Source organism: Anguilla anguilla, chromosome 11 (genome assembly GCF_013347855.1).
Source record: "Anguilla anguilla isolate fAngAng1 chromosome 11, fAngAng1.pri, whole genome shotgun sequence".
Classification (NCBI taxonomy): domain Eukaryota; kingdom Metazoa; phylum Chordata; class Actinopteri; order Anguilliformes; family Anguillidae; genus Anguilla; species Anguilla anguilla.
In genome coordinates, this window is record NC_049211.1 from 16,777,811 (window position 1) to 16,798,346 (window position 20,536).

At 38.6% G+C, this 20,536-nt stretch overlaps 2 protein-coding genes and 1 long non-coding RNA gene across 3 annotated transcripts in view; 2 read left to right on the forward strand and 1 right to left on the reverse strand.

The window, feature by feature from the left end:
• LOC118207758 (ERC protein 2-like) overlaps nucleotides 1-6,380 on the forward strand; it is a 232,007-nt gene extending 225,627 nt beyond the window's left edge. The window contains exon 20 of the mRNA XM_035381728.1: nucleotides 2,846-6,380. The gene's annotated coding sequence lies outside the window, so the exon portion shown is untranslated. The remainder of the gene's footprint in view (nucleotides 1-2,845) is intronic.
• Nucleotides 1,722-20,024, reverse strand: LOC118207760. Its single transcript, XR_004761449.1, has 3 exons — nucleotides 19,946-20,024; nucleotides 13,518-13,521; nucleotides 1,722-1,736 (listed from the first exon to the last, which is right to left on the reverse strand). It is a non-coding gene; the product is annotated as an uncharacterized LOC118207760 (long non-coding RNA).
• wnt5a (wingless-type MMTV integration site family, member 5a) lies at nucleotides 9,256-19,822 on the forward strand. The gene is made up of 5 exons (XM_035381729.1): nucleotides 9,256-10,271; nucleotides 13,562-13,698; nucleotides 14,710-14,957; nucleotides 16,800-17,092; nucleotides 17,540-19,822. The coding sequence occupies exons 2-5, from the start codon at nucleotides 13,574-13,576 to the stop codon at nucleotides 17,996-17,998; spliced, it is 1,125 nt and encodes a 374-aa protein (XP_035237620.1). The 5' UTR covers nucleotides 9,256-10,271; nucleotides 13,562-13,573; the 3' UTR covers nucleotides 17,999-19,822.
• Nucleotides 20,025-20,536: the final 512 nt, after the last annotated feature.

Consider the following 20,536-nt stretch of genomic DNA (forward strand, 5'->3'; position numbering starts at 1 on the left):
CACATCAGTTTGGATGGGATTCAGGACATGGCGGGGACACCCCCAAAGGTTCATGGGAAAATAAACATAAAACACCTGTCACCTGAGAAGACCACATTATTATAGCCACAGACAGGAGTAATGTAATGGAAGTGAAGCAGTCAAAGTTGCCCCAACATTGGGTTTGGGTTTACCTAGCTGTATTTGGTCAATGGTGACACAGAAAACCCTCAGTCTCATTCTTCAAACAGTATTTTCACATTAACAACCAAGCCTGAGAACAAACTGAATTCCCTAAAAACGTCAGTTACTTTTGATAGTGTTCAATCTGCTCATTTTCTGGTTGACTCACTAATATTCCATCAAAAATTTTGAATATGCGTATTAGGGTGTTTTAGGGACATGGCGGGGCTGGTTCAATAGGCTATTTTATAGGCTGTTGTATTCTGAGAAGCAATGTTTTCATGTTAATTTTCTTCTCTGGTTTTCCGCGTGCGCATGTGTGTGTATGTGTGTGTAACAAATGATGGCAGTTGGTTTAATTACTTTTCATGTTTATTTATGTGCATAATTGATTACTCTGCCAGTCTGACCCTGTACTGAGGTTGCAGGGGATATGGACAGAAAGACAGTAAAGGAGCTTGTCAAATTCCATGAGTTCTCTCTGAGTAAGGCATAAACAACTTCTCATTTATCCTCTTTTTAAGTTGTCTTAAAATGGCACTGATTTTAAATCATCAGCAATGTTGTGGTTATTTTGAAAGCAATGCGCACAGCCATGGGGGCGCCTTTTTTTAAACACAACCTGCAGGAAAGCGCTTGACTTCGTTGGTAACTGCCTTATGGCCAAAAATGAACACATTCCAATCGAATTTGCAACAAACGAGCACTTAATGTTTCCATTAATGCCAAACACGTTTAACAAATTTTTAACAAGGAGCGCTGGCATGGTTCCAAACTGCTAGAGGGACATAGCAGGAATGCCATAAACTTAAACAAGCTTCTTTTTTTAAAGAACTTTAATTCATTCATCCATCATAGACAGAGTGCTTTTTGTATATTTTTTTTTCTCTGTACCATACCTGTTTTTGAGGTGTACAATGAGGAAACTCTTTCTGGAAACTGCCTATAAACAGTACAGTCACCTCACGATCAGCTTGATCTATGCGTGATGTCATCCTTACTTCGTTTTGAAATGTGCCAAACCTTTTTTTGTAAATATTCTTCATTTTTAAAATGAGAAGACCGGCTTCCAGCTAGGGACCCCTGAGGCCACTGGCAGAAAATTCCATTGGCAGTTCCATGAGAACATGTGTAGTTTGGAACCATGTGTCTCTTTGCCATCGCCCTATATGTTGGTGCATGCGCCATGATAAGAAGAACAAACCAAAGACAGTCACTGAGTGTCAGGCTATACCTTCTAATTGTCCATTAAAATATAGCACTGTGGGGGTAGCTGGAGAAGATACGAAAAGGCTAATATATTAGGTGCAATATTCATGAGTTACTGCCCTACTGTAATTCAATCGCATCACCAAAATGAAATAACTAAGCATGTCAAAAGCCTGACTTTGATCCCAGAAGCAATAAAGTAACCTCCAGAGATGAGATTTTGGGATCACTGGGCTGGTTTCTCAAGAGATGGCAGTTTGTGTGTTGCTGTGGAATTTAAGGAGCGGTTTGCTGCCTGCTGGGATTTTCAAAACTTAATACCACAGCTCACCTGGAAACCCGTTTCCGAGTGATAAAACATTTTTCTTTTCTCTGGGGTTTAGCTAATTAGCCCATCCGTAACACAGGTGGCATGTGTGACAGGTTAGGAAATGGTATTTCTGCTCTCTTTTGAACTGTTGTATCTTGTGGTTATCTTGTGTTCACGCCTTGAACATTTGGCGAGCATATGGACCCCAATCCTACTCTACCCCATATGTCAGAAGTTGCATAGATATTTACTGCTGTTGCTAACCCTGCTCTGCTTACTGAGGTGCTTGATTTCCATAACCTGCTATTTAATGAGAACCATTGAGTCCCTGATGTGGAAATATATGGGATTCCACTGGCTGAATGAAAGACCAATTGGCCACTGCAGTTAGGATATGTTCATTAGTGTAGGATCATGGGGTCTTCACCACCCAATATGCAGATTTCATATTGATTGCCTTGTCTGCTTATAGTTTCAAAGACAGAGAGCAGTCAATTTAACATCTTTGAGTGTGAATGAAAATGAACTCAAAGAATGGGATACAGTGACATGCAGTAACTTGTTGTATATTCATTGCCTCATACTTCTATCCAGTTTAGAACTCAGTATTGTTGTGGCACAAAATCTTACTTTCATATGAACTCAAATGTAATTATTAATGTAAGGGTACATTCTCAACCATGTCCAATGGCCAAGGACCTTCTTTGGAGAGAGTTTGAAATAGCAAAGTGAAGTACTTACTATGTGTGTAAGGTTATGGGCATAGTCTATTACTGTACCGTTTTTTTTGTACAGTTTATTTATGTTTATTTTTGTTTGGATGTCTGTACTTTATATATTCTGCACTAGAGCTTAGCTAGTGGACTTCTACACCAGTATCTGTGCCATTTTTCAAGCCTTCAGCCACCTGTGTCCCTTTTATTAATAAATGGTACTGTATATCAAACCAAAATGGTGCTGCAAGTGTTCCAGAGGAAGCACTGCACTTTAAAAAGTTTTTATCTAGTACTCATATTAAAGCATATGGTGGCCTCCTGAATGGTGCATTAAAATAAAGTACTAGTCCTTGATAAAGTGATGCAGTCAGAGTACTTATGTGTACTGCAAAACACTCAGATGCGTCCTCATTACATTTTATGTGTTTGTGTTCATGTCTGTCCACAGCTGATGGAGGAGGGGGACAGGGTTGGAAGACAGGGGCGGGGCACCTCACGGTGCTCCCTCCTACACACATTCTCAGACGACCACCTCGACTCCCAGGAGGAAGAGCCCCAACCCCCATGAAGCCCCAGCCAGGAGCACCACTTGCACTTGTCCTGTGTGAAACCCTGTGACTAGTGCAACACATCAGCCATGTTCTCCTCAGTAGTTTAGCACAGGAGGAATCCATTTCACTTCCCCTGGCTTCACTAAGATACATGCCCTTCCTCAGATGTTTCGAAAACAAAAAGTGCCATACACACGGTTTCTGACTGGGTTGTGTTTGCGTTCATGTTGTTACCCATGGGCATCTTACTTCTGGAGGGCTTTGGTTTCTTCCCCAGCTGCTTGCCTTGTGTTCTACATCATAACGGGCAAGAGGCATAAGATCAGGGCAGGCTGTATGTGTCTCAAATCAGGGTGGCTTCTTAACCTGTTTCAGTGAAAGGCATCTCGGATATCTTGATTTTGCATGCCTTAACGGAAATGGGTGGGAGCCTCCCTTGATCCTTCACTTTGCCTCACTTTACCCCGCCCGCGTCATCCGGTTATCCGGAATCAGAAGTAGTTTCCAATCCCGTCTATGCAGTCTTTGTAGTTATTGCCAACTCTTTTTTCTTAATCTTAGGACTTTTTATATGCATACCTGTCGAAACACTCATCTTCATTGCGATAAAACACCCTGACCTCGCCGTTGTAGCCGCAAATTACTTCTTAAGAGTACGTGACGATCAGGAGGTGTTCCCCTTTGTCTCTTGGACCCTTCAGATTTTTTCAGCTATTGGTGCTGCTCACAAAATGCAAGGGATTGGGTCACAATAAAAAGCCATGTTTTCATCATATTATCGCAAAAAAAAAAAAATTAGAAAAGCATACACAGTTGCATTCCTAATGCAGCTGAAAATGTATTTACTTACTTTAGTTCTGCTCTTCTTATTTCTTCAGGTTTTTTTGTCTTTTTTTAAAAGCATTGCTTATAGCGTGTATGCTGTTTGGCAAACTAAAAAAGTCAGAATAGGCAGAACAAAAATGAGCCTCTTGGTTGCCACAGTGAGGCTTTTTTTTCACCTCTCTTGGCTTTCCAAAGGCAGACTGTCTGTCCCAGCTCTGGTAAGTTTCTGAATGCTTAATTGATACAAACTGAGCAGCTCAGTTTAAGTGACTTCTATTGTCCCTCCGAACAAGGTGGTATGTGCCTCTGAAATACTTTGTGTCTATCTCTGGTCAGATATACATATGTATGAACATAGAGATGAAAGTGTCTTTAGGTTTTGTTGTTTTGGGTTCTTTAAACTCGCCCAGGAAAAAAGAATAAAAAACATACGTGAGTGTTGATTAATGCATCCTGAAGAGTTACCCTCTGAAAGTGAGCAAATGAATGAATGTGTCCAAGAAATCTCTGATTGATGTCATTGATGTAACTCTGCACATGCCAGTGCAAATTAATGGTTTTCAATAGGTGTGACAGATTATTATTTTTGTTTTTTGGAGAAAAAAAAAACGGAATGAATTGCTGATACACATTATTTAGGCATTTGAGCATTTGGTGAAGTGAAAGATCTTTAGCATTTTTGAGGATTACTCTTTAACTTTGAAAGCTTGCTGCGTCTTGCTGTGTCGTTGATTTGAACCTTCAGAGCATGCATTGGGCTCCAGTTGAGCCATTGTGTTTACAGGGCAGGCTGCTGTGGGTAGAGATTTCTAGTACTTTATTCCAGCCTTGTCCTTATATGAGAGTCCAGTCAAAACTGCCACTGGATGCTTATCTTTGTCTTCATGTGTGCAAAGGACATTGCACCATTGGAGATTTGCATTTTCATTATATGGTGAAACTACAGTTGAAAAAGAAAAAAAAAACATAAATACATATATAGGTTGTGTTGAGATCATTTAGCACAGCAGACAACAATTGCACTTCTGAATAAGGATGTCATCTTTAGGATAGCATCTTTAAAGTGAGAATTTAGAAGACTCCATGGCTGATGCATTGCCAACTTTTTAATCTTGCCATTGTCATGCTCTCTTCATTGCTCAAAATCTCTATGCAGTGATGCCATTACTGCTGAATGTGCAGACTTAATGTATGCGGGTAATGCAGGAAGTGTGTCTTCTCATGGCAGGGATTGCCATGATGAAGCTGAATGTGTTTAATTCTTCCGTTATAACGGTGGTTCTGGTTTATATGGAGTAGAGTGAATGTCAGCATAGATCTCAGTTTTATATGTATCCTTTGTTCCTTGTGAGTATGATATGTATACATAAAGTACTCTCAGATAAGACTCGGAAAATCCTGAACTCATAAGTTACGAGGTTTGAATCACATGTTTTTACTTTATTAAAAAATGAGAATGATGATAATGACTTTTAAGAGAATGGTGAGAATCATGGCAGAATGTGAATGCACCAAGCTTAAAAAGTTGGCACTGCTGGTTAAGGAGTCTTGAAAGCATCTACTTTAGTCTGGGGATAATGTCCTCTATTATCACATCCTTAATATAACTACTGAATACTTGAAGTAGGGTTCTCCTACCATGTAACGCATATACATAGTAGACAACTTAATATAAGAAGCAATGTGCAGATGCAAGTTCTTTTTATGTAATGTGCCAATTTTGAACATTGTTATACAGACTAGAAGTCGTTTCAGTTCTGTTGACGTAGTCAATCTATTACTGGGATTCACAAAGATCGCCTTTAAAAAAAATGGGGATAGGTTCATTATAAAAATTTAGAAACATTCTCTTTGGTTTTCCAAAATGCAAATCACTGGGTTAAATGAACACTGTGACACATGGACACATTTTGATTGACCAACTACTGAACATTCAATTCTTACTTTTTTTTCTTATTTTATTAAATTGTCATTTCCTTTTTTATTCACAAAAGTATCAGTCTGTGTGGGTTTTTCTATATTTTAAACAAGGTGCTGTTCAATTATGGATTGCACTGTTCTGTATGTGATATTTTCTGTATACTTTGCAGATATTTATTTATTTATTTATTTATTTATTTATTTATTTATTTATTTAATATCTCGCAAGCACGTCACAGCTAGATAAATGACTTTCATCAGGAAACATGGGGTCATTTTTTATGCATTGTGTTTTCTGGTGCAGGCCTTGGTCATGCTGATAGGATGTACAATGTCATTGTGTGACGTGTTGTTTGAATGTGATGTGCCGCGATATTGGATCTGCTCTTTCCCGGTGTTTCTTTGGACCCTCGATTGATAATGTACAATTTTCTTAAAAAGCGTGTGGCATGTTTGGGTTGTATTATTAAATATATGATGAGGATTTTGATATGGTACCACAAAAATAATGTCCTCAAAGACTTTAACATGGGCATGTTATAGGCAGTTACCATTAATCAGTGTGTCTTGTAGGTTTGTAAACTGAGAGGTGTCTAGAATTCCAAATATTGTTACTATGTGTATCAGAATACTTAGTGTTGGCCAGCTTGTTTATATTCAATCAATAAAGGTGACTTTTCTTTCTGACCTGGCTGGCAACAGTTTTCTGATGCACTGACATGGTGAGATGATGATGATTCTTTTTTAAAATGTATTATTAATATTCAACAGACTTCTCTGACACTGAACCTGAAAGAACAAGCTGTTTTTTTTTGTCCTCAGGATCGCTGGCCAAGAGCTTCAGCTCTCTTTACATTATAAACTTAAACAGATGTTCCCAAGCTTTTAAATCCAAGAGAGAGGGGGAGCACAGCTATGCAGTAGGACTTGTTTGACTTGCTTCAGACGGTACCACAAGCCCAGTTAGAGACTGTCTCTCAGTTATTGTTATGACCTATCATTCATTGCACGTTGCACTGTGAAATCATCATCGCAGTGCCCTCTGGAAATGACCCATTCAGGAAACTCCAGTGCCACGTAATGAGAAATAAGTAACCCTACGGAGGAGAGGCAGGGAGAAGCTCTCTGCTTTTCAGGGATTATCGTTCCATCTCTGTCCGCACTCTGCTCAAGTGGAGAGTTTATGTAATTTCAAAGGAGCAGACTTGGGGGAAGAGCCAAGTGGGAGATGTGTTGATATCAGGATGATGAGATGAAGAGAGTGATGTCGGTCTCACCGAGATGAACGATAAATGCCCTGTAAGCCATATTCACCTCGTGCCTCAAGACAACAGCCCCTCTCTTTCTCGCGACACTGAGGGCATCTCTTAGATCTGAGTGACTGGTATTTCTCTGTAAACACAAAGGCTTGGATTCATTGAGCTATCAAGTCAGTGATTTTATCACAAATAGCAGAGCAAGGGCACTGTAGGGAATTCATGTGAAACTGTTTAATACCTCGTTATTATGATTCAACATTTACACTTAGTCATAGCATGAAACTGAATATTAAGCTCTTTGGGAAAAGCGAATATTAACTGAACAATTAAAATCCAGAGATGGGGCATGGCTAAATTATGTCAACCCTGTATGGCCTAATTTATATATTCTTACAAATATTGTGAAAACATGTAAATGATTGTTTTGGATTTGTTTTTAAGAGAATGTTACGTGCCATTGAAGAGTAAAGTATATGCTCTTTTGCATTACACTTAACAATTAAACTAGATATCTAAGGCCCCCGCTGTGCTGCTAACAGTCTCTGTGCTGGATAACGCTGTGGAAGTCAGGCAGGGTGGCTTGGATTGTGAGGGAAAAAACTGCCATGTGGAGCATTCATATGCATGTAAGATGAGTGGAGTGTGTGGACAGAGTTATCATCATATCCATTAATGCAGCTCATACTTTTTTTACACATGCTCCCATTTGAGGCTGCCTGTGAAACTGTTAAGCCTCAAACACTAAACCTCTGACCTGCCTTTCCGATTTCTTTCTTCTTTTTTTAACGCACATGCTCTGGGTGGATAATATGTCAGTGTATAGGTCGCCCTTTTTTGGTTTATTTATAGACCTAATCATTGTGTCTAGTCAGCGCATGATTTTATAAAATATCTTGAAATAGCTTATTAAAAAATCGGGAATCACATGTATGCATTAATTTCTCACGAGTTGTACTGGAGTAATTCAAGAACACTTCTCACGTTTAGTTTCCATTGGCATCGCCTGTACAAGTGGTACAAAACTTAATCATATCTATGTTTCACCCAAATACGCAGCTATATAGTGTTTTTCACAGACAATAAAGAATATCAGGAAAAAAACGTATTTTATAATGGTCCTGTTTCTGAAATAGCCCATATACGTATGTATGATGGCTACATAAGCAAACCCTCACTATCTTGTTCCTTCGATTTAGTGGTAACTTGATACCTCTTGTTTGAAAATTAAGACTAGGGTTTGGCAAGATGAAGTAACAGCCCCGGGTACTTTATGAGTTTATTTTAGGTAATGGAGACGCTTGTTTTGTTTTAGGCTGTTCCACCCATTTTTACAATATCACGTAATTCTCCAATCGGACAGTTTCACCGCGCCGCAGACCTTTGCCGCTAAGACACGCTGTCCTGAAATAGAAAAAAATGCTGCTCAGTCTACCTTGGCAGCACAGGAAAGGTTTGCATTTTTATTATACATTCGGTATATTTGTTCTGATTTTTTTTCTTTAGACTGTGAAACATTTTATCAACCATGTAGGCTACGTCTTTACTTTTAACAGTAGCCTATCTGGGGAGTAACAGAATGCCATACTAATTACAAATTTCGCTCGACTGGCAAACGTTGATTTCCGAAATCAGCTCTGAAATAAAAATGAACTTGTTTAAATTTAAAAACGTATTCTTCACAATGTATATTTCAATGTTGCAGTGTGCTATTGCAATTACACGTGATTTACAAAATGTATTATTAAAGTATTTTAAATGGCACAAATAGGGTTCCAAGCGGGTAGACAAATAGGCGGGAACATTTTTTATTGTAAATAAAATCAATTTTATCAAATGTATGTGGAGATATTTGGAATGCAGCATATTTGAATATGGGATATTGTATTTCATTGTTTTAACTGTTGTAAAGGATTAATATTACTACTACTATGGTAACAAGGCTGATGCAGTAGTTAGTAGTCAATAAATTAAACAGGTTGCGGCCATCTGACAAAAGAAAAAAAAAATTATTACTAATCTTGTCGGGAAAATGTAGCCAATTCTTTATTAAACACCTACAAAATGTCGATTGTAGCCTTTTATTACAGGAAAGAGGCGTGCTCATCACTGCTTAGACTTCAGTCAGTAAGATATCTCACATTGGTCACTGGAGATAGCGTTTGGGAGCAATTATCGAGCGGGTTTCATTTTTTCACATTCATTTCTAATAGGAGTTTGGGACTTTAATACAAGCATCTCATTGCGAATAGAATGTTCAGCGCATGCGCCAACTACAAGTTTTCCGCTGTGCATCTGTAACAAAACTTGCTAGTTAACTGAAGGAAGGCGAGGAGGCAGGTGACAAGTCGAAGAAGACTGCTGCAAATTCATTCAGTTAACCTCACAGATTTTGAGGCGGAAAACTTTTAGAATCCTCAGTTTGCAAAATTGCCGTCTACCTTTGTAGTATACATTGCAGTAAATCGAATTTGGAGATCCATGTTTTGCGGTGTTTTTGGAAAAGGATTTTCGTCACACTGCTTTTCACACTTAACAGGGCTGGATTTGATGGAAATTCACTTTGCTTGGCAGTTTTAAGAGTACATGGCTAAAGCGCTAAGGAAATACTGAGGGATTGGCGTCTTGTTCAGAATGGAGGATGAAATAACGGCTTCACTTTTGGAACGAAGGTACACGTATGGATGTTTCAGCAGGTAGAAACATACCCTACCAATTTAAATACTGCAGACATCGTGGAATTGCCTCTCTCTTCAGAAAACACTGTTGCTGGTAAATAGTCGTAATTTGCCCGTGTTTGGTCGCATTTGTGGGAGGCGTTTGGAAGAAAAAACATAATACAAGTAATTTTAATGTATAAGCGATATACCTCGGAAAAAAACAACTATCAAAAAAGCGCCTGTAAGAAGATTATTGCTATTGCGACTGCCAAGGGCACTTTTCGTTGCTTGTGAACATTTTATTTGTCAGCAAGTGTTTCCGCACACACAATCACGCCCACGTTTGTTAGAAGCACTAATTGTTTAGATTGCTTTTGGACATTGTAAATAGCCTTCACTCCAATACTATCCACAGTCCGGCGCGAGGAGCGCTTACCACTCTCCCGATGCCCGTTTGCCGACACAAAATTTGAAGCCTAAAGATTGATCACCGCTGCTGACTGCGGATCAGACACTTGCCTATAAATCACACTTACCTTCCCTAAAACTTTGGATTGCAAGTCTGGGACAAACCGAGGACGTCAACTCGAGGGTGTTTTGGGGTGAATTTAACATTCTATAATAGGCTACCCATAAGAACGCGGATTACAGCCTGAATACAGGTAAGTTTCTTTCAGCAGTTTTCGCATATTTTCCTGCGTATACCATGAATTTATAATATCTGTGGCTAATTTTGTGGGGTATTGAAATGTATTCTTATGCTTTTTCGCTTTTATGGTTATGAAATTTAGCTTAAGGTAGTTTCATCTTTCACTGTGTTTGACACTTAAACCTTGCTTGCTTTATAATGTCGCGGCCCGTATATAGGTGCGTCAAGTTTTCCGTTTGTATTTAGGTTGCATTTCGTATTAAGAATTCACATTGCTCAACAGTGTTCAATTTTATATTCGTCGTACCTAGCTAATCTTATGTAAACATTTTTGTTACATACCTTTTGTGAAATTAATTTTTTGATTAGGGCTCCCTCTACTGGATTCGTCTCATTTATGATGAATGAGTGATTGGTCCTTTGCGTTCTGAAACGATGCAAATCAATAAATTAACCGTGGGATCCCAGTTTGCAATGGAAAGTTTGGCCAGTGGACGTAATGTAACACATTTGTAGTGTCTGAGTCAGAATAGTGGAATACTGTTGCAGAAAGTTCATTGACTCCTGCTACCGTAACAGAATAAATGTGAAGCATCTTATTTCAATATTGTAACTTGTATATTAGGCCAAGCATATGACATGGGTGTTTCTATTGCCTGCTGCTTTACGCGCGTAGCCTAGGTTTGGCTTGACGAACATTATTCGAATTTAGAGATAGTGGAGGAAAATGTTTATATTTTAGGTTTCTGTTTATGAAATAATGTATATGACTTAACCCGGATTGTGTAGTTTATCTGCATGCCTGTTCAGAAATAACCTGGAGCTTTAGGATTTCTGCCATAAGTGAATTAATATGCCGGATTCATTTGCCAGCATGGGCCACATAACATTTAAAGTTCATTTGATAATATTATGTTTTGCGTTGTCGCGATTTTACTGTTTCAAAACTAAGAAGGTGTTCGCTATAGGCTATATTATTTTATTTCCGTATTTAAATACCTTGATGTTGCGCGGTAATGAAAAATATTTTTTCGTAGTAGTTCTGCGAGTAACAGCAAAAATATATAGCTCACGGCATAGTCATGTCTTTCTAAAAAGGAAGCCAATGATTGTATTGCCTCTTGTGGTTCAGAAGGGGCAATACTGAAGATGAATCTGTTATCACAGATAGATTACAGTTACCCTTAAAGTAGAATGATTGCCACAGTTTAAAGAACCCAGGCGCCTTGGTCAGTTGAGTATGATTATTAGCCTACTTTTGAAACCCTGCACCCTGCCCTTTCGGTTCATATGCGCACCTGAGGACTCTCTGGCCAAGATCATTCGGACCCGACAGCGATCATGGTGTGTGCTACTGTTTCCTAGCAGGAATGCATACCTTATAGGTCTGTTTTATCGTCATCGGTATTATGACAGGTTAATAGTGTAACTTCTGGTATCGTTAGGTATAACCTATTCCTAATTCACGCAATAGGGTTCTTTTCTAAATTCAAACCGTGGAATTCAAGTTCAAGTTTTTCTTCCCATGTTTTTCTTTTCTTCCCATTGAGCATTTCTAATGCTTTGGATCATTTATTATTATTATTATTATTATTATTATTATTATTATTATTATTATTATTAATAACAATAATAATAATAACAATAATGCAAAGGTACACACAGAGCTATTAAATCAGGCATCACGTTTTAGACTTTCATTAAGTAGTACTAAAATGCTTTTTATTTTATTTTATTGTTTTTTGTTCGCAGTGGAATTACATGAAAAAAAAACTCCATATGAAAGCAGTCGGGCTACTCGTCTGGTGAAACTTGACCGAATATCTAAGAATCATTGGAGACTCGGTTTTAGAGTTTGGGCAGTTGAAATGTAAACCTTAAACACAAAGGGTGTTATTATTTTCTAGAAATGGAAATGGCCTTAAATTAAAATTAAAATGTACTGTATTTTTGGAAAAAATGTATATGTTAGAAATTCGACGTGACTAATATTGATATTTTTTATATCTGCAAGTGTACCCTCCTACTGGAATGAATAATTGAACTAGAAAAGTTTGGAAAAGAAATAAATATTATAAAAAGTGATATAATGTGAAATAATGTTTTTACTAACTACAAATATTTGTCATGATTTGGGAATAGTAACGCTGTATTACAAAATAAATATTACCTTGTGATATGGCTAAAGTTGATCTAAACTATATACAGATCATTTGCCATATGCAGCCTACGTAAGCTTTAGCCTACGTATTATTTAAGAAATTTAGTCCTACAGTCCCAGTATGTCCGTACGACGGTGGAAATTAATATTATCAGATTGAGGACAAAACATGAATGCGAAATTGGCGGCGTACTTTATTTTAATTGACCGCCAATTTTTAAAGAAATAAATCAAACGTAATCAATTCGTTAAAAAATAAACCGTGATGAATTTTAAATAACAGAAGGGAACTGAAAACTTGTCCCACTGCGCGAATTAGGCATACAGTGCACTTATTGTGCATAATTGATAGAATGCAGTGGCCCTGTCTAAAATCTGGACGCGCAATATTAGCTGAGCATTTAATTTGATTCGAGTTTATGGGGTTTCTCCTGCTTTTTATGTAGGACTATGGAATTCGCTCTGGTTAGAAGGCTCAGCCGTTTTACAATGGTTCGTCCCCAATTATTTTATTATTGGTATAAATTTAGTTGCCATTTAATTTATTAATATATGTATCTGCTTTATCACATCTTATATTTATTTAAATAAAAAAAGCCATTCGTATAACTTAAAAAAAAAAAAGATATTTAGAGGAAAAATTGGCCGGTTGAAATACAAAATTACGTGTCTGGCTTTGACAAAATCAAAATTTACATTTTGTATTGAGTAATTAATTGGAGTTTTGTCATATATATTTAGATCGTTGCCCCCTCTTCATTTGTAAGTGTGTCTATATATATATATATATATATATATATATATATATATATATATTGCAGTAGAGGAAGGACTTATCGAACAAGTGATCTATCCACAAGGGATTCCTTCTTCAGTCTTGAATGCCCTTGTATTCTTCATGGTGCATGTCCATCAACTTCGCGTGATCATCGAAAATCATCCTGCCAAATTACCGCTCTCTTACCAGTAACGGCCCTTCACTCTCCGAAGCATCGGGGTCTTATGTAGAAAACTGAAGCCTGCTGCACAAGCCACTCACGTAATACGAGTCCATTATTCTCCGCGGGGTTTTGGATGTCGTTTTGTGCCGTTAAATACTTTGCTCTGCAGTTAAACTAAGAATGTTCTTTGTCTCTGTCCAGACCCTTTTCAGAATGTTCCTGTCGTACGGATTTACCTGCTCAGCATTCACCAGTATTATGGATTCTAGACATTTTATATTTACCCTCACCTTTTTGGCGTTCTTCATGCAAACTGCTGTGGAGGCCAGTTCTTGGTGGTATGTACTAATTAATATTTTCATTCTGCTTGATCTCTCTCTCTCTCTCTCTCTCATGCACACATGCACACACACGCACGCACTTGTTGACTGACTATTGTTTATACAATAACTTTGCAATAAATTGAAATGTCAGAGTGAATAGCAATATTGGGAGGATGAACTGCATCAGAATGTTCCTGTTTTCTGGGAAGAAGCCCACTGCCTAATATACAAATTTGTGCTAATACCCATTTTACACAGGACTTCTCTCATTTGTACTTAACCACATATGAAATAATATGAAAATTATGGAACGTGCTGACTTTAGCATAAAGCAGATTCTGTTTCTCTTTATTTATTTTCTCAATCCTTGCCAGACCAAAGTTCAGAATTTTTATATTGGATATAGAATTCTGTGGTTTACACTGAATTTCCAATTATTTTCAGGCACTTCTCTGTAGAACAGGATGATCCGTCATTTTTAAAGTTTTCATCTCATGCTGTGAAATGGGCTAATGGGATATGCAATTTCATGCTCACTTAATTTGGTAAAGGTATAAAATTTAAATTCAGAAATTCATATATTTTTCATTTATCAAAATACCTCAGCTGTATTCTGTGGTCACTGTGCAGTCCAGTGCAAGTACTTGCACATAAAAATATATGTTGAAAATATTCCTTCCACGGTTGGGATAGGTTCGGTTATGCAGTCCAAGGAATTCAAGGTTTTCCGTGCTACTGAATAGGAGTTATACATCCATAATGATCCACTGTAGATCCCTTTTTATAAATAAAGTATTTAATTGCTCTTAAGAGGACAAATGGCTTAAATTATCCATAATTGTTTTATATTTGTATATGAGTCTCTCAGAATTCCTCCCTCCCCCCCCCCCTTCCTTGTTCAGGTGCAATTGATTTACTAGGTCAGAAATAAACCAGCAGAATGGGCTTTTTCCCCCCTCTGTTACCACTACATATTGGGTTACTTTCAAGTCTAATTGTGATTATCTGCAATATTTCACTTTACAGGTCCCTGGCCATGAATCCTCTCCTGATTCCAGAGGCTTACATCATTGGAGCGCAGCCGCTGTGCAGTCAGCTGGCTGGCCTTTCGCAAGGCCAGAAGAAGCTGTGTCAGTTGTATCAGGACCACATGCAGTACATCGGGGAAGGGGCCAAGACCGGGATCAAGGAATGCCAGTATCAGTTCAGGCACCGCCGGTGGAACTGCAGCACCGTGGACAACTCGTCGGTCTTCGGTAGAGTCATGCAAATAGGTAGAGCCCGATCCTTCTTTGCCCCATTGGCCAAAATTGTGACTGTATGACATAGGCCATGGATAGGCCTTTCTATAAAAGGACGTGTGGTGGTTTGGAAATTCTGGACCGGCACCAGGGGCATGCAGTGAAATGGAGAAAATTAAATCAAGCTTTATAGTAAATAAACGGACTGGGTGGATGTTGCAAGGCATTTTACTAAGTTCATTAACTGTGACTACGACATAGTTGCTGGTCGTGCAGTTTAGCTCAAGAAGGCATGCATTATAGTTCCTTTCGAGACCAAATTGGAAACACTGCCCTGTGCATTCAAAGCATAGGAACTTGTGTGGAGTTGTTCCCTTTTACAGCTGTGGTGAAATACTTTTATCATGAGGTTTGTGAATAAATCAAATGTGGGCTGCCTCAAAGTGACTCACATTTGACATAGAAAAAGGGGGAATAATTACATTTGTTTCTAAAATGTATGACTTCTCTGTATTTAAAGTTAATGCAGGCACATTGCGCTCATAGTTTCACTACAGAGGGTGCAGTGTTCCTCTGCATTTGCAAATGAAACTGCTCCCCTTCACAGGTGGGGTACTAAAAATCTGACCTGCATCACAATTAGCTACATTACAATTTTCCATTTGATTACTGGACAGACATGGGTTATAGTGTATAGTGTTTGTTTTGCCTAATTTTAAATATTCCTAGAGAGCCAAATTTTATAGTGGTCTAGTTGTAACATGTAAATGTGAAACCAGCGGTAATTTAATTCCTGCAACCCTCATTAGTAGTTCCCTATGTGAGGCAATTCATTTGAAGGAAAAAGGGGTTGCACTGCAAATTCTGATACATTTAAGCAAGCGTCTTTGCTCTTTGTCTCCCCCCCCCCCCCCCCCCCCCCCCCATAACACTTGGTTACCGAAGTTCTACTGTCACGCCAGGAAGGCTAGGACCTGTGTTAGGAGAAGAAACTCCAAAGTAAACACACTGAAGTGAAGAGAGACTTTCGAATCTAGAATAGAAATTCTGTTTTTAAACTGGGGGTAGAATGTACAGATTGTGTTGCACAAAGTATTTGTTAGAAACTCTAGCCAAGACACACTCTTTATTTTTTTTGTCGGCCTAATTTATGGTACGTATCCTGGAATCTGGAGTATCCTTCATACTTTAGACTGGTGTTACAGTTGCCAGTGGGGTGTAGGGACGTCTTCAGAGCCGCGGGTGGAATGTGTGGTGAAGATGTAGACCAGCAATCTGAGGACAGTTCATCTGTCGACAGCTGCGCTATTGGGCGATCTCTTTCGATGTATTTGAAGTTGTAAAAAGTAATAACCTTTCTCCCCCTTGGCTGACATCGTACCCCAGTTTTCTCATCTGGATGAGATTCGGGCCTTCTGTTATTTTCATTTATAACATGGTTTCTAGGGAGCCATCCGCTGTTTCTTGGATCGGTTTTTTTTTTCTCATACTTTCATGGGCATGCTGGTGTGCCAATTGTGCTGTCAGTCCTGAGTGGTTCCTGTCAGCTAGTTTCATAGGTAAAGCTTCTCTGGGACAGCTAGGCTTCTGTTGATTGGAAAATTATATGTTCTGAAAATCATCAACCTACCTGCTTTTTCAACCTTTCATTCACTGAGGAATGACTCCAGTGATCACCATTATGTGTTTTGTAATTATAAGAATTATAAGAAGTATATTTTGAAATGTATTGTTTATTGTTAAGCTCACTGTTATTTTCAGAGATTCGCTGTCATTTACTGGTTTATTGAGTCACTGGGGAATCACTAGGGATGCTTCCATTTGGACATCTCGGAGTGTGTAACCGTGATCAACGTTTGGCCCTTGTTCTGCCAGGGAGCCGCGAGACCGCGTTCACGTATGCCATCAGCGCAGCGGGGGTGGTGAACGCAGTGAGCCGGGCCTGCCGAGAGGGGGAGCTCTCATCCTGTGGGTGCAGCAGGGCGGCCAGGCCCAAAGACCTGCCTCGGGACTGGCTGTGGGGAGGCTGCGGGGACAATCTCAACTACGGGTACCGATTCTCCAAGGAGTTTGTGGATGCCCGGGAGCGTGAAAAGACCTATCAGAAGGGCACATATGATAGCGCACGGCTACTGATGAATTTGCACAACAATGAAGCGGGGCGGAGGGTAAGAGCTTTGATGCATCCTGTGTCTGTACTGTAATGCGCCAATTTTACTTTCACATGTACATTTTATATTCATTTTTATTCCTGTGTCAGGACTCATTCCCTTTGCAGAGTTTGCTTTGAACACATTTGGCTGTTGGCTTTTATTATTTGACTGACGCCATTTCAACAATGACCAATTTCTCTCAGTCTCTATACAGATCCACCCATTATAATTTTCCACTCATGAATTTCTGCTACCTATTGTAGATTTTCAATGCCTGTTAATTGTGATGACCCTTAAATATTTGACCTGCACATGATTGTTTATCTGAGCACAGGTTACTCTCAAACAACGAGTGACTAATTCAGAGGAAGAGGGATGTTGCAACCGTATGGTTCAAACTGTCAGCCTTGTCCAGTGAGCCTGAGTCTGTTGGGTACCAAAGGTGACCACTTTGTCTTGCAGACGGTTTCGGACCTGGCTCATGTCTCCTGCAAGTGTCATGGCGTCTCCGGGTCCTGCAGCCTGAAGACCTGCTGGCTTCAGCTGGCGGACTTCCGCAAGGTGGGCGACGCGCTGAAGGAGAAGTACGACAGCGCCGCCTCCATGAAGCTCAACTCCCGGGGCAAGCTGGTCCAGGTCAACAACAAGTTCAACACGCCCACCAGCTATGACCTCATCTACATCGACCAGAGCCCAGACTACTGCATGCGCAACGAGAGCACGGGCTCGCTCGGAACTATGGGACGCCTCTGCAACAAGACGTCGGAGGGCATGGACGGCTGCGAGCTGATGTGCTGCGGCCGCGGGTACGACCAGTACAAGGCCCAGGTGGTGGAGAGGTGCCACTGCAAGTTTCACTGGTGCTGCTACGTCAAATGCAAGAGATGCACAAAAACCGTGGACCAGTTTGTCTGCAAATAACAGATCTAAGAGAGAAAAAAGAAAAACTATATAAATTATATTTATAGAGTTAAAACAATTATACCATTGCAGAAGACTGACACTTTTCCGAGTAATAGATACAAAAATCTAATGTCTGCAAAAACTGAGAATATCATGGAAATATTTATTTACATAGAGATTTTTTTCTGACTTGCAAGCGGATTTTTAACATAGTATAAGTGCATAGACCAATGACATAGGTTTTAGGGTGTGTTCCATAATATATAAAACAAAATGTTTAGCATGAGAAAGATTTGGCGGTACGTGCTTTGTAAGTTTGGTATTCTGCAGAAGTTTCTGTGAATCTGGGGATCTGTGCTGGGAAATATGCATGGAACAAATGAATATTTTCTGTATTTAAGTATTGTTGGCATTTACCAAAGCTCCCCCGATACATCTCACCTGCACACATCCATACATTAGGTCCCAATATACTGCTTTGTTATTTTGTAATATGTGGTCAGGGATTCTGCTGTGCCAATAATATGCTCTTCTGTGGGTTGGACTTAGGAACTTGAGCAGTGTTACCAAATGTCTTTATAGGTTTGGAAATTTATTTGGAAAATAAATTCCATGGCCATGCTAGGAGGAGTTCGACATAAACAGGCATTGTGAGGCTTTTTGTGACAACATACTTACCCACTACATGTGACCCATCCTACAAGGATTGATTGCGTTTCCCCTGAAAAGTCAAGCGTTATGCACTTTTTTTTTTTTTTAAATGGTAACAAACTTTTTTTAAATGACAGAACATCAGCAGTAATATAACCTATTTTATTCTACTTTTTTCCGTATAAACACAGGTATCCACTAATCGTATATGATCATACTTAAAAAAGATTTGAATATATATGGGCAATGTCTTGGTTTTGTTGGTGAAATATCCCATGTTCTGTATATACGTCTATGCAACTGATGATTAAATTGTATGTATTTATTTTCAACCTCTCTGTTAAACAGTTTTAAGACAAAGCATTGCTTCTTTTCCTCCATGTCTACTTGTTTAAAATAATACACTATTTTGAGAAATGTTATTTGCAGGTGCCACTGTGCATGCATTTTGAAGCATTTTACACTGGTGTTTCACGTTATTGTTTGAACTGGGCAACAAGATAAGCTCTGGATACATGTGTTATTTGAAATTTGGTTTCCACTCTGGGTTTTTTTGTTTGTCTATGGTATATAAAGGGAATTTGCCTCCGTTTTATCACGCACTGTCCGTTATTGTCTGCCTTCAGCACCTGCAAAAACACTGTTTTATCGGTGGCGATAAATATCGCTCTAGGCATCTGCATGACACGTTCTGTTACCATTCATATTTCCTCTTCAAGTTAATGTTCCTGCTATGCATTGTCAACCCCTCTGTATATTTATTAGCTTCTTGATTAACTGGAGCTTGCTAAAATATTTCTTAGAGCTTTTTGTTCTTTGTTAATTGGACCATTTTGCTAATGTACTTCAATAAATTTTAAGGAAACTTTCCATATGAACTACCTTGAAATAACTCCATAACTCTGTTCATTTAACATGATTTGTACTATCCATTTAACTTAGTTCTGCCTTTATGGTCTTCAAAATCACAATGTGTGTATTTCACCAATTTACCATTGCTTATATAAAAACAGGCTTGTCTTGATTGTACAGAAATGTTTTAAGGTAAGATTTTTTTTTCTCATTTGTATTTTTTATTTGTACATCCTAAACTATGTCTGCTTATGACAAATTCTGAGACATTGATTCTACAGTTTCATATTAACAAATCAAGCCTCTTTAAGTAAATAAAGGTATCTGGACTCTTTCCTATTTGGTCTCTTAAATGGCAGTTGTCTATGAACTGTGTTTCAGTTTCAGCTGTTTGTGCATCTTTGTTAATCCATAGTGTTATTGTTTCTAATTTAGCGTACAATGATAGCATGCATGAAATACAAGAAGGGAGTCTTCTCCAAAAAATTAGTTTTATGTTGTAAGACAAAATAAATTCTCACGTCTTTGCATTCAAGGGTGTTATGAAAGCAAAAATATATATAAAAAATCAGTGCATTACTGATTTACCAGTCAGATGTGCAAGTAGTGTGGCAGAATATTTTTTTGTATATGAATGAGTTTAATAAATGTTTAATGAAGATAGACTTGCAAAACTACAGCTATGTATGCTTAGCTGTCCGATGATTGCCATTGAGAACATGCAAGTCTTTGCATGCATCAAATATGAGACTGATTTTTTTAAGCAGGGTGTTGGTGTGGTGAATCACCCGTGTGAGACCACAATTAAATATCATCCAAAGTGCAAGTTGTTATATTATTCAGTAATTGTGATTTTGTGATGATTTGAGAAACCAGTTGTTTGGTTGAATTCATTTTTATTTGTTACATCAGTGGCAATTACATCTAAATTTTGATGGTGAAGTAACTTATAATTGAACAGGCAGACAATAAATTTGAAACGCGTATCTAAACAGTTGAATTAGCATTTTTTCAGGAACACATCAAAAACTGGCAGACAGTGGCCCTCCTGGA

Excerpts from the sequence above, each read along its gene's own strand:
- wnt5a (XM_035381729.1), top strand. The coding sequence starts at position 13,574 with ATGTTCCTGTCGTACGGATTTACCTGCTCAGCATTCACCAGTATTATG. Across the intron at positions 13,699-14,709 it reads GTGGAGGCCAGTTCTTGGTG|GTCCCTGGCCATGAATCCTC; the intron begins GTATGTACTAAT and ends TTCACTTTACAG. Across the intron at positions 14,958-16,799 it reads CGGTAGAGTCATGCAAATAG|GGAGCCGCGAGACCGCGTTC; the intron begins GTAGAGCCCGAT and ends TTGTTCTGCCAG.